The sequence below is a fragment of the Coregonus lavaretus genome, assembly GCF_964263955.1.
Source record: "Coregonus lavaretus genome assembly, contig: HAP1_SCAFFOLD_2772, whole genome shotgun sequence".
Classification (NCBI taxonomy): Eukaryota; Metazoa; Chordata; class Actinopteri; order Salmoniformes; family Salmonidae; genus Coregonus; species Coregonus lavaretus.
Window position 1 is genome coordinate 55001 of NW_028162146.1, and position 15000 is coordinate 70000.

Consider the following 15000-nt stretch of genomic DNA (forward strand, 5'->3'; position numbering starts at 1 on the left):
CGTTGACCTTAACAAGGGCCACAGGACCAGTGGAAGCAAAATAGCCCCATAACATCAAAGATCCACTACCATATTTTACCATAACATCAAAGATCCACCACCATATTTTACCATAACATCAAAGATCCACTACCATATTTTACCATAACATCAAAGATCCACTACCATATTTTACCATAACATCAAAGATCCACTACCATATTTTACCATAACATCAAAGATCCACCACCATATTTTACCATAACATCAAAGATCCACCACCATATTTTACCGTAGGTATGAGGTAACTTTCTGCATATGCTTCCGTTTTCCGACGCCAAACTCACCGCTGGTGTGCTTGGCCATAGAACTCTATTTTCATGTCATCTGACCAAAGCACCGCCTGGAGTTTGACAAATGGCATTGGTACTTGGATTGGAACCGGTGCTATGGTCCTGTAAACAATACTCAGCTTAGTAGCTCTTTAAATAAGTGAGAGCTTTGCAATGACAGGAAGGTTGACAGCATGACAGACAGTGATGAATAATAAAAGTGTGTAAACGCTGATCGCTGTTCGTAGTGAGTAACGTAACACTCCCTATGTTGTTTATGCATTTCTTTCACAATAGGTGGTTAGAAGGTCACGCAAAATAAAAAAGGTGCGTAAACCAAACTGATCCAATACCAAAGCCTGTTGTTGTGCCAGAACCAAACTGATCCAATACCAACGCCTGTTGTTGTGCCAGAACCAAACTGATCCAATACCAACGCCTGTTGTTGTGCCAGAACCAAACTGATCCAATACCAAAGCCTGTTGTTGTGCCAGAAGCAGAAACAGTAGTTTAAATCACATAAGAGAGTCCGTTTTTTAATTCTGCCAATCCCTCTGACTGAAGTGTTAACGATGTAGCAGGTTAGTGGAGAATATCTTATCACCAGAGGAGATATTGTCACCTATCAGATAGCTATCACATAACTCCTAGGATGACTGAAATGTGTCTTCACTGTCTTGACAACATTTAGCTATTGCATGAATACTGGCTACAGCAAATGGAGGATCGTGATTGAAAAGTGAACATGCTTTCTTCTTCCAGGAAGCTGTGTGTGTGTGTTGCGATCAGTATTCCATTTGGTCATTTTTTTAGGACTATATCTTCTGCAAAAGATAAGACTTTCCTGTGGCTTAAAATCCATTCAGTCAGAATTCATTACAACAATACCATGATCATATCCTCAGCCCTCTCTATCAATGGGTGACGCACCAATACACTCACTTTTGTAGCAGCAAGATACTTGCGATTGGAAGATATCAGAACTGCTCACCAGCTCATTTCTTTCCTCTGACAGGAGGGCATTGCGGTCCTCCAGTTTGCGGATGATGGCACTCAGCTCGGCGATCTTCAGTTGGAAGCGCCGAGCGTCCTTCTCATCCAACTGCTGTTCCTGAAACACACACCAACTGCAGATAACTGGGAATAACCTCAAAACCATCCCCAGACTCCTATAGGCTATATTATCACAGTATATTAGGCTACACACACACTGAGCCCCAGTTATCTAAAGAACTATGAACTTCACTGTAAACACTCCATGTGGAAACTTCAGTTAATGCAGTGAAAATACACCTGGACACTTCTGGGTTCCTTTTAACATGGATTTTCTAAATAATAGTGTAATAAAGTGGGCAGTGGGGCACATTCATTCTTACACGGAACAAATAATAAACTGAAAAAAGCCATCCATCCATTTTCTGCCATCCATCCAAAATGAAAGCACTATTCTAAAAGGCGACTGTAGCTTTCTCTGGTGTTTATTACAGCCCAGCCTAGCTTGCTACTCATCATGGTTGGGGTCCATTTGAATTGAAGGCAGTCAATTCAGGAAGTGATTTGAATTTTAAAAAAATATATATATATCCTCTCCTATTCAGTTTATTGAGAAGTCATTGAAAATAGATGCCCTTTTTTTTCAATTATTGAATTGGAACGTTAATTTACTTCCTGAATTGACTTCAATTGGAATTGACCCCCAAGCCTGGTCCTTGCTACCCCTGACTCATGGCGCTCAGATTCAGCAGCTGTGAGAAGAGACTACCTACATTGAGAAGTATGCCGATAATAATAATAAGCCGCCTGTTGAGATAACAGGTGTCTACTCTGTAAGCATGAGTAGGTGAGCGTAAGGGAGTGTGAATATTCGTGACGGTGTGAAGGTGTGCAAGTGATGTGCTTTATAGAGTGAGGACGTCACATGCCATGGACTGGTGCACAGCAGGCAGGCTTGGATTGGTGCTGAAAGAACAGCTAGCACATCTTGTGCTTGAAAAACAATTACAAAAGAATACATTTAGTTCTTCAACAGGGAATGGTGACGTGTGTCAATTGGATTACAAGGAATTTGCTGTCAAATTTTAATCAACAATTGAAATGTACAGTCTTTTGTGTCCACTATGTTGAAAATTCAGAGATTCATATACATATTTATGAGCTGAAAATGAGAAAATATTAAAATAAATAGCGGAAGACGAAAGAACGAGATCTTAAGAAAACCTTCAATGAACATCTCAAGAATTCCTTAAATCAGTGGTGCAGGAGACATCTTTCAACAACAGAGAACATCCTAGCTGCAGATGAGCCAATATAACATGTAGATAGAAACTCATGTCGTTTTGTAGCTTAATGCTAAGGTTACATAGGACACGAAGAAGCATTGAGGAAAAAGAAAGAAGCCAACCAATACTAGTGAATCAACAGAAAGAAAGCAAAACACATAACAGCAAAACACATGCAGTCATTATTGTATTAAATACAGTCATTGATAAATGCAGTCCTTACTGTATTAAATACATTCATTATTATATTAAATGAGGTCATTATTATATTAAATTAGGTCATTATTATATTAAATGCCGTCATTATTATATTAAATGCAGTCATTATTAAATGAGGTCATTATTATATTAAATGCAATCATTATTAAATGCAGTCATTATTATATTAAATGAGGTCATTATTATTTTAAATGCAGTCATTATTAAATGCAATCATTAATATATTAAATACCAATAAAGTATAGAAAATCTGCATGTTAAGAAAGCTACTGTGTGTTCGCATGGCAACATGTAGAGGGAAAACAACCCAGTTTTAATGCCAAAAGACCCACTGCAGAAAGAATATAATAATAATAATAATAATAATAATAATAATAATAATAATAATAATAATAATAATACTGTATGTTAATAACAGAACATAAGCAGGAAGCTTCATTGTATTATACTGTATATATCCGTATTTGGCACAATTGAGTCCAAAACTGGGCTCTGGACAAAGAAAGTGCCATTTTGGAACGAGATAATGACATTCAGGCAAGAGGAGACCTCTACATAAATGGTTCTCAGGTGTGAGGAGAACCCACTAGTAGAGATAGGGAAGAAGGTTGAGACTGAGGTTCTCAGCCCTCCAAAGCTACAGTTAGTCTTCAGAGGAAGATAAGGGGGACTGGTGCTGGGTGGAGGAATAGACAGTAAAGGAAGGTGAGAGGGACTGGTGCTGGGTGGAGGAATAGACAGTAAAGGAAGGTGAGAGGGACTGGTGCTGGGTGGAGGAATAGACAGTAAAGGAAGGTGAGAGGGACTGGTGCTGGGTGGAGGAATAGACAGTACAGGAAGGTGAGAGGGACTGGTGCTGGGTGGAGGAATAGACAGTAAAGGAAGGTGAGGGGGACTGGTGCTGGGTGGAGGAATAGACAGTAAAGGAAGGTGAGAGGGACTGGTGCTGGGTGGAGGAATAGACAGTAAAGGAAGGTGAGAGGGACTGGTGCTGGGTGTAGGAATAGACAGTAAAGGAAGGTGAGGGGGACTGGTGCTGGGTGGAGGAATAGACAGTAAAGGAAGGTGAGAGGGACTGGTGCTGGGTGGAGGAATAGACAGTAAAGGAAGGTGAGAGGGACTGGTGCTGGGTGGAGGAATAGACAGTAAAGGAAGGTGAGAGGGACTGGTGCTGGGTGGAGGAATAGACAGTACAGGAAGGTGAGAGGGACTGGTGCTGGGTGGAGGAATAGACAGTAAAGGAAGGTGAGAGGGACTGGTGCTGGGTGGAGGAATAGAGAGAAACTAGGCTCAGCCAGGGCAGGACTCTAGACTCCATCTAAGCATTTAGAAGCAGCTAAAGGTGGTGATCAAAAACATTCACTAAGAAAGCAAAATGAATACTTGCAAAGAGGCAACAAAAGGGCATGCCTTTGAGAAGGTACAGGCTCTAGCTAGCCTGCATTTATAAGCTACTAAGCAGCAGTGAGAGGACAGACGGAGGGAGAGAGATTGCTTACGAGGCTCTCTGAGGTGTCTCCTGCACCACTGGGGTAAGGAGTGTCTGGTTTGGGGCTGTGGAGGTGTCCTCCTGCCCCAGCCTCCCTGCTCCTGATCGGGGCTAGCTGCAGCTGGAGCCTCTGGGTGTGTCCAGCCTGAACCCCCAGCTCCTTCCCCAGCACACAGCAAGCTCTGTCTTTTACCTTAATCTCATCCATCTACAGAGCAGAGCAGAACAGAGGAGAGGAGAGGAGAGGAGAACAGAAGAGAACAGAGGAGAGAAGAACAGAGCAGAGGAGAACAGAGGAGAGAAGAACAGAGCAGAGGAGAACAGAGCAGAGGAGAACAGAGGAGAGGAGAACAGAGCAGAGGAGAACAGAGCAGAGGAGAACAGAGCAGAGGAGAACAGAGCAGAGGAGAACAGAGCAGAGGAGAACAGAGCAGAGGAGAACAGAGCAGAGGAGAACAGAGCAGAGGAGAACAGAGGAGGGGAGAACAGAGGAGAGGAGAACAGAGGAGGAGAGCAGAGGAGAGGAGAACAGAAGAGAGGAGAACAGAGGAGAACAGAGGAGAGAACAGAGGAGAGGAGAACAGAGGAGAGGATCACAGAGGAGAACAGAGGAGAACAGAGGAGAGGAGAACAGAGAGGAGAACAGAGAAGTGTAGAACAGAGGAGAGGAGAACAGAGGAGAAATGAGGAGAGGAGAACAGAGGAGAGGAGAACAGAGGAGAGGAGCACAGAGGAGAGGAGAACAGAGGAGGGGAGAACAGAGGAGAGGAGAGGAGAGCAGATGAGAGGAGAGGAGAACAGAGGAGAACAGAGGAGAACAGAGGAGAGGAGAACAGAGGAGAGGAGAACAGAGGAGAGGAGAACAGAGGAGAGGAGAACAGAGGAGAAAAGATCAGAGGAGAACAGAGGAGGTGAGAACAGAGGAGAACAAGAACAGAGGAGCGGAGAACAGAGGAGCGGAGAACAGAGGAGGAGAACAGAGGAGGAGAACAGAGGAGGAGAACAGAGCAGCAGAGAACAGAGGAGAAAAGAGCATTGCAGAGGAGAGGAGAACAGAGGAGAGGAGCTCAGTCGAGCATGAGCGTGTACGCACACGAGCACACACAAAAAGTCACACACACACAGACACAGAGCCGCATCATGCACACGTAGGCTACTGTTCTGTTCGGCCGTCACCATGACAAAAGGTTGGCAAGACCAGCCACAAGCCCCGCCCTGTTTGATTGGCCATTCAGAGAACAGGAGCTTCCTTCGTGCATCCTGTAGCTACTAAACATTAGAAACACAATAAGAACCCCCACATATGTACTGTTTCTTTCCTATAATCAATGCTTCATTCATTTTACAGATCCCACTTGTATTGCCTGGCAGCAACCACAGTCTAGGGTCACATTCAACAAGATCACAACAAATCAATCTCAGTGAAATTACATGATATACTCCTGCTAATGTCCCGGGGAAAGCACACATGCCCCAGCTCTTCCCGGATATCTGCAATTCTGCATGCTACTGTTTAGAACAGGGTTCTTCAATTCCGGTCCTGGAGGGCCGAAACACCTCTGTTTTTCATCCTCTCCTTCTAATCAGGGGCTAATTCAGACCTGGGACACCAGGTGAGTGCAATTAACTACCAGGTAGTAATAAAAAACAGAAGTGTTTCGGCCCTCCAGGACCGGAATTGAAGAACCCTGGTTTAGAACATTCACAACAGTCCCAACTCAGCTAGCACATTTGGTTTCTTGTAAGTTGTGGGAACGTATGTTTTTGCTTTCACATAGGGCTTGTAAGTAAGCATTTCACTGTTGTATTCGGTGCATGTGACATTATTATTTTTTTTGATTTGATTTGTGGGATTGAAGCCATACATTTCCTGACCAGTAAAACAGAAAGTTTTTTGAACGTTCTGAGAACAGAAGTGAAAATGTATCCTGTTCTGGGAAGGTTGTAGGGAGGTTCTGAGAATGTTTTACTCTGGTTCCTTGAAAGTTTTCCTGGGAGATTTTTTTCTGAGAACGGAAATTATAGGTTATTTGGAGATTTTTGAATAACGTCCTTAAAACTTTCACTGAATGTTTCAATAGGACTTTAAATAACACTGCTAGCTTATTTTTTGAAGTCCAAGCACAGATAGGACCACATGGAAATGAATTTCCTTAGGCATTAATCACGCGAAATCCTTTTTTATTTTTTATTGTGTCATGGCATCAGTGAGTTTCGAACCTATAATCTTCAGTTTTCTAGCCATGGAATTAGTCCACTGCGCCACCAGGATGGAGCTAGCATGCCATGTTGATTTTATGCATACAAAGCTGTTCATTTTTGTCTATTCAAACAGACACCATTTCAAAGGAAACAAGAACTCATTAAAATCAGGTGTGGCCAATTAGTGGGCGTGACCAAATCACCTGAACACACAAGATAGAGATAGAGAGTTTTGTTGATGCTGAGAACGGAATGTATATGTTTTTACATGACATTCTTGGAACGTTCTCTGAACGTTACTAACGTTTTCTTGTGGTTGTTATGGAAAGTTTTCTTAACTTTCTCTGAAACAATTTGAGAACTGAACCATTAGGAAACCTGTGGGAAAAATTATGCTGAGGTACTGAAGAACGTTGTTTCTTAATGTTCTTGGAACAATTTGAGAACATTACTTTAAGTGCTAGCTGGGGAAGCCCCAGCATACACTATATCACTAGTGACTGGACTGTACTTGCAGAAAATATCTTAGGAGGAAATTACAGCAATACTTACAGCACCGTGGAAATGCTTCTCCCACACACAGAGACCAGTCCCACAGTCACACACAGAGACCAGTCCCACAGTCACACACAGAGACCAGTCCCACAGTCACACACAGAGACCAGTCCCACAGTCACACACAGAGACCAGTCCCACAGTCACACACAGAGACCAGTCCCACAGTCACACACAGAGACCAGTCCCACAGTCACACACAGAGACCAGTCCCACAGTCACACACAGAGACCAGTCCCACAGTCACACACAGAGACCAGTCCCACAGTCACACACAGAGACCAGTCCCACAGTCACACACAGAGACCAGTCCCACAGTCACACACAGAGACCAGTCCCACAGTCACACACAGAGACCAGTCCCACAGTCACACACAGAGACCAGTCCCACAGTCACACACAGAGACCAGTCCCACAGTCACACACAGAGACCAGTCCCACAGTCACACACAGAGACCAGTCCCACAGTCACACACAGAGACCAGTCCCACAGTCACACACAGAGACCAGTCCCACAGTCACACACAGAGACCAGTCCCACAGTCACACACAGAGACCAGTCCCACAGTCACACACAGAGACCAGTCCCACAGTCACACACAGAGACCAGTCCCACAGTCACACACAGAGACCAGTCCCACAGCCACACACAGAGACCAGTCACACTGTTTAGGACCAGTCTTCTCATGGCTGCTAGTCTCTCTCACACACCTCTTCCCAGAGGAGAGGTGCACTATGGGTAGCTGGAGAGCCACATCAATGATAGCCTCCTCTCTTCTGTTCTGACGCCCCAACGAATGTCTTCCCTCCTCCCTTAGCGTGGCTGGTGGCCACCTCTGCTCTGCTCCGCCTAACAAGGACACAGTGTGGCTCTCTTTTAGCGTGGCTGGTGGCCACCTCTGCTCTGCTCTGCCTAACAAGGTCACAGTGTGGCTCTCTTTTAGCGTGGCTGGTGGCCACCTCTGCTCTGCTCTGCCTAACAAGGTCACAGTGTGGCTCTCTTTTAGCGTGGCTAGTGACCATCTGCTCTGCTCTGCCTAACAAGGACTTAGGAAAATTGCAATTGGCTCAGAACAGGGCAGCACGGTTGGCCCTTGGATGTATACAGAGAGCTAACATTAATAATATGCATGTCAACCTCTCCTGGCTCAAATCACTACTTGTATTTATGAGAGGTATTGACATGTTGAGTGCACCGAGCTGTCTGTTTGAACTACTGGCACACAGCTCGGACACCCATGCATACCCTACAAGACATGCCACCAGAGGTCTCTTCACAGTCCCCAAGTCAAGAACAGACTATGGGAGGCGCACAGTACTACATAGAGCCATGACTACATGGAACTCTATTCCACATCAAGTAACTGATGCAAGCAGTAAAATTAGATTTTGAAAAACAGATAAAAATACACCTTATGGAACAGCGGGGACTGTGAAGCAACACAAACATAGACACATGCATACACACACACGATAACATACGCATACACACACACGTACACATGGATTTTGTACTGTAGATATGTGGTAGTGGTGGAGTAGGGGCCTGAGGACACACAGTGTGTTGTGAAACCTGTGAATGTATTGTAATGTTTTTAAAATTGTATAACTGCCTTAATTTTGAACTGCCTCAATGGCTGCTGTCCACTGTCTCAGCCTTGGTTAGCTTTAAAACCCACTGGCTGCTGTCCACTGTCTCAGCCTTGGCAGCAGCTAATGGGGATCCATAATACATACAAATACGCATGATGGCAGTGATGTGCCCGGCAATGGTGTTTCCATGGTGATAAGGGTGTGTATCCCTGTGAGACTGCGCCAGGCAGGCCTAAATGAGGGGGCTAACGTTACTCATTAGATGAATGGAGACAGGTCCTGTGGCATGGCCCATATACTTTGGCTGAGTCCAAAATGAGGGGGCTAACGTTACTCACTAGGTGAATGGAGACAGGTCCTGTGGCATGGATCATAGACTCTGGCTGAGTCCTAAATGAGGGGGCTAACGTTACTCACTAGATGAATGGAGACAGGTCCTGTGGCATGGACCATAGACTCTGGCTGAGTCCTAAATGAGGGGGCTAACGTTACTCACTAGGTGAATGGAGACAGGTCCTGTGGCATGGACCATAGACTCTGGCTGAGTCCTAAATGAGGGGGCTAACGTTACTCACTAGGTGAATGGAGATAGGTCCTGTGGCATGGATCATAGACTCTGGCTGAGTCCTAAATGAGGGGGCTAACGTTACTCACTAGGTGAATGGAGATAGGTCCTGTGGCATGGATCATAGACTCTGGCTGAGTCCAACCCACTGGCTGCTGTCCACTGTCATTGGTGGGCCACACCACACAGACACAGGGAGCACTGAGATAATTTTTCAAAGAATGGTGCTTCAGATCTCAAGATGTAATCTTGTGGATAATCCAAAAGCCCTGCTGATGCTCAGAAATCCCAGCAACCACTGGAACATGGTACACAGAAGCACGGCATCCATTTAGCCTAGCAGTGCTTTAAAACCCACTGGCTGCTGTCCACTGTCTCAGCCTTGGTTAGCTTTAAAACCCACTGGCTGCTGTCCACTGTCTCAGCCTTGGTTAGCTTTAAAACCCACTGGCTGCTGTCCACTGTCTCAGGCTGGGTTAGCTTTAAAACCCACTGGCTGCTGTCCACTGTCTCAGGCTGGTTAGCTTTAAAACCCACTGGCTGCTGTCCACTGTCTCAGGCTGGGTTAGCTTTAAAACCCACTGGCTGCTGTCCACTGTCTCAGGCTGTGGACAGCCTGAGACTCGACTCTCCTCTCCTCTCCTCTCCTCTCCTCTCCTCTCCTCTCCTCTCCTCTCCTCTCCTCTCCTCTCCTCTCCTCTCCTCTCCTCTCCTCTCCTCTCCCCCCTCTCCTCTCCTCTCCCTCCTCTCCTCTCCTCCCTCTCCTCTTCCCCCTCTCCTCTCTCCTCTCCTCTCCCCCTTCTTCTCTCTCTCCTCTCCTCTCCTCTCCTCTCCTCTCCTCTCCCTCCTCTCCTCTCCTCCCTCTCCTCTCCTCCCTCTCCTCTTCCCCCTCTCCTCTCCTCCTTCTTCTCTCCCTCTCTCCTCTTCTATGTCCCTTAGTGCCAGTCAGCCTGGTATTAACCCTGTGATATTAGGGAGTTCCAGATCAAGTGTAGTCATGGTTCTATCTAAACATGCTGTTCCTGTCTCATCTCCTTCAGACAACACAGAGTATAGGGAACAAGGTTCAGTTTACCTTCCCCTCTCTCCACTTCCAGAGAGCCAGACAGCAGCTGCTTCCCTCCTCACATATTCAGAAGCAATGGACTGGTGTAAGCATGGCTTATAGGGAGTTTCCACCATTTTTTTTTTATACCACTCATCCTTTCAACTCCATGAAGTGAAGTGAACAAGTGCACACTTTGGGAGAAAGGATAGGTCATTGGGAAGCAAGGCGTGACATTTACTCTACTTCCAGACAGCCAGCATCTTTCCCAGATAGCCAGTTGCTATGCTCCACACATACACATCTCTATCACTGTCTCTATGACTAGGAACCATCGGAGGGTCTCGTCCCATCAGTGTGTGTGTGTGTGTGTGTGTGTGTGTGTGTGTGTGTGTGTGTGTGTGTGTGTGTGTGTGTGTGTGTGTGTGTGTGTGTGTGTGTGTGTGACAGACAGGAAGGAAGGCAGGAAGGCAGACGGGCAGGCAGGAAGACAGGCAGGAAGGAGGACGGGCAGGCAGGAAGACAGGCAGGAAGACAGGCAGGAAGGTGGACAGGCAGGCAGGAAGACAGGCAGGAAGGTAGACAGGCAGGCAGGAAGACAGGCAGGCAGGAAGAAGGGCAGGCAGGAAGACAGGCAGGAAGTAAGATGGGCAGGCAGGAAGACAGGCAGGAAGGTAGACAGGCAGGCAGGAAGACAGGCAGGAAGGAAGACGGGCAGGCAGGAAGACAGGAAGGAAGACGGGCAGGCAGGAAGACAGGCAGGAAGATAGACAGGAAGGAAGACAGGCAGGAAGGAAGGAAGACGGGCAGGCAGAAAGACGAGCAGGCAGGAAGGAAGACAGGCAGGCAGGAAGACAGGCAAAGAGACAGACAGACAGAGAAAAGGACAGGCAGACAGGATTCCTATTATAGTCAAGTGCCCAATGAGAGCACCATGCCAAAATGTTGTACTGGCTGACATTTTCAAAGCATTTTTAACTGAAATGATTGAGCCATAAATCAATCATCCTCGGGAAAAACAAAAATCAAGATGTGAAAAACGAGTATAGGCTATGGCTTGACATTTGGCAACATGCAGGCTAAAGTTCTTCAATATCCCTGTGCTACAGTTATGTTTTGGGGATATATCGTGCCTGTATTTTAAGCAAGAGAGATTTCCATAAATGGTGTTATGAAATGGTTAGGAGTTCCGTACATAGCGACCGCATCACCCTGTACCAATAATTACAGTAACGCGTACCCTCCTGTGTCTTATTTCTTCATTACATAACAAGACGTTATTGGAAAGGATAATTAAAGGTATTAATTATGAAGGTAAAGGCAGGCAGATCCCTAATGGCTTGCCGAGAGGGTTAATAGGTAGGTTATTTAGCATCTAACTAGAGTTGCTGCTACTGCCAGAGCCCCTAACCACTGTCCCACTAACTGCTGACAAGGCGTTTGTAATTCATCAGTAACTCATGTGCTGCTTCCCTCTGAGGAGAACACTAAACATCTGAACCCACTGGAAATGAAACCTGCAAATTAGCCCTTTTCTGCTAATATCAGCAATGTTTAAAACCTCATTTTCTCCCCACAGATACACAGCTTCAATTATTACATTCTGTGCATCAAGCCATAACATCTGTGCATCAAGCCATAACATTGCAGTCTAGATAGCCCACATACATTTCCAGAAGTAATGAGGGGGACACGCCATATCTGTCTGTGTCTATATTGGCACCCTTTTCTCTATATAGTGCACTATATTTGACCACAGCCCTATGGGTCCTGGACCAAAGTAGCACACTATATAGGGAATAGGGCTTCATTTTAGACACAAGCTATAACGTTGCAGTCCAGATAGCCTATATTCATGTTTAGAAGCATAACATCCAAAATGGCACCCTATTCCCTATATAGTGCACTACTGTTGACCAGAGCCCTATGCAGGCCCTGGTGATAAGTAGTGCACTATATAGGGAATAAGGCCCTGTCTTAGATACAAGCCATAACATTGCAGTCTAGATATCCTACATTAATGTTCAGAAGCAATTAGGGGGATCCATCGAGCATCTCTGTCTTTAAGACGTTCAATTCTGCTTTAATAGCTTATTTCCACATGCTTTCATCTGCAGACTGTGGTGATGTCATATAACTCTCCTCTGGAGCTCCCTCTCCTCTCATTTCATCCCCCTCTTCCTCCCTCCCTCCCTCCCTCCTCCCCCTCTTCTCCTAGATACTGCAGCTTGCCCTATAAAATCACCTGGCTATACCCTGCTGATGCTAACCTGTCTGCTACATTCACCTGGCTATACCCTGCTGATGCTAACCTGTCTGCTACATTCACCTGGCTATACCCTGCTGATGCTAACCTGTCTGCTACATTCACCTGGCTATACCCTGCTGATGCTAGCCTGTCTGCTACATTCACCTGGCTATACCCTGCTGATGCTAACCTGTCTGCTACATTCACCTGGCTATACCCTGCTGATGCTAACCTGTCTGCTACATTCACCTTGCTATACCCTGCTGATGCTAGCCTGTCTGCTACATTCACCTGGCTATACCCTGCTGATGCTAACCTGTCTGCTACATTCACCTGGCTATACCCTGCTGATGCTAACCTGTCTGCTACATTCACCTGGCTATACCCTGCTGATGCTAACCTGTCTGCTACATTCACCTGGCTATACCCTGCTGATGCTAGCCTGTCTGCTACATTCACCTGGCTATACCCTGCTGATGCTAACCTGTCTGCTACATTCACCTGGCTATACCCTGCTGATGCTAACCTGTCTGCTACATTCACCTTGCTATACCCTGCTGATGCTAGCCTGTCTGCTACATTCACCTGGCTATATCCTGCTGATGCTAACCTGTCTGCTAGCCTGTCTGCTACATTCACCTGGCTATACCCTGCTGATGCTAGCCTGTCTGCTACATTCACCTGGCTATATCCTGCTGATGCTAACCTGTCTGCTAGCCTGTCTGCTACATTCACCTGGCTATACCCTGCGGATGCTAGCCTATTGCTGAGGCAGTATTAGGGCAGTGCTAGCCTATTGCTGAGGCAGTATTGGGGCAGTGCTAGCCTATTGCTGAGGCAGTATTGGGGCAGTGCTAGCCTATTGCTGAGGCAGTATTGGGGCAGTGCTAGCCTATTGCTGAGGCAGTATTGGGGCAGTGCTAGCCTATTGCTGAGGCAGTATTGGGGCAGTGCTAGCCTATTGCTGAGGCAGTATTGGGGCAGTGCTAGCCTATTGCTGAGGCAGTATTGGGGCAGTGCTAGCCTATGCTGAGGCAGTATTAGGGCAGTGCTAGCCTATTGCTGAGGCAGTATTGGGGCAGTGCTAGCCTATTGCTGAGGCAGTATTAGGGCAGTGCTAGCCTATTGCTGAGGCAGTATTGGGGCAGTGCTAGCCTATTGCTGAGGCAGTATTGGGGCAGTGCTAGCCTATTGCTGAGGCAGTATTGGGGCAGTGCTAGCCTATTGCTGAGGCAGTATTGGGGCAGTGCTAGCCTATTGCTGAGGCAGTATTGGGGCAGTGCTAGCCTATTGCTGAGGCAGTATTAGGGCAGTGCTAGCCTATTGCTGAGGCAGTATTAGGGCAGTGCTAGCCTATTGCTGAGGCAGTATTCAGGAGTGTATACATTGATATGTCACAGCTGTGGATGAGTGATCCGGACTATAGGGAAAGTGGTGGCTGGACCTCCTGGGGCTCAGTACATCAGGGTGCCTCCCAAATGACACCTTATTCTCTATATAGTTCACTACTTTGACCAGGGCCAATAGAGCTCTGGTCTAAAGTAGTGCACTATGTAGGGAATAAGGTGCCATTTAGGAAGCACTTTCAGACTGTTGCTGACACATCAGAGGGCAGAACGATCTCTGAGCTCTCCTCACAGGTCACCTGATCTCTACTCACTCCAGCCCAATAAAAGCCCATTACAGTAAATGCCATATTATCCATTTACATTTAAGTCATTTAGCAGACGCTCTTATCCAGAGCGACTTACAAATTGGTGCATTCAACTTAGGATAGCCAGTGGGACAACCACAATCTTGATCACAGTAAGTACACTTCTTCAAACAAGCAGCTGTGAGCAAAGTTAGTGCAATCAGGGACAACTACATCTCGATCACAATAACTACATTTCTTTAAACAAGTCAGTGCTAGCAGGTGAAATAAGTCAGGTGTTAGTTTAGACAAAAGACAGTGGTAGTAAAGGGGGGGGGTAGAAGGATTACTATAATACTATTATCCACCCTCCATTACACATTACACTCTCATTCAAAAGGGATCACGGTACTGTAAATTACACGTACAGTTTATAAAGCAATGAGGTCTAATCTCTCTCTCACCAGTCTGCGTATCTCCCTCTCACACTCCCTCTTGATGCGGGTGATCTCCTCCTGGTGTATATGGTAGACGGAGCGTATCTCAGCAGCCTTGGTCTTGTCTGCCTGTACGGCCAGGTTCAGAGCCTCCTCCATCTGTCTCTTCATCCCCTTCAGCTCATAGATCTCCTGCTGTAGTCGGCTCCTCTCCCCCTCAAAACCACGCCTCGCCTCCTCACGCGCCTCCGCAAACAGAGCCGTCTTCACCTGACATGGAGGGCAGGTTACCCAGAGGTTAGAGTGGTGGACCAGTAACCAGAAGGTCGCTGATGGACTGAACTGGCTACTGTAGGTTCCGCTGGTATCAGAACATTACTACAATCCACTATCGTTGTGCCCTTGACCACCTAAACTGCCCCTG

The 15000-nt window shown here is 46.3% G+C and overlaps 1 protein-coding gene across 1 annotated transcript in view; it reads right to left on the reverse strand.

Annotated features, from left to right (window-relative positions):
• Nucleotides 1–15000, reverse strand: part of jakmip3 (Janus kinase and microtubule interacting protein 3) — a gene marked incomplete at both ends in the record, with an annotated part of 37676 nt that overhangs the window by 19427 nt on the left and 3249 nt on the right. The window contains 3 exons of the mRNA XM_084194207.1: nt 1303–1422; nt 4309–4506; nt 14604–14846. Coding sequence (XP_084050333.1) covers nt 1303–1422; nt 4309–4506; nt 14604–14846 — 561 coding nt within the window. The remainder of the gene's footprint in view (nt 1–1302; nt 1423–4308; nt 4507–14603; nt 14847–15000) is intronic.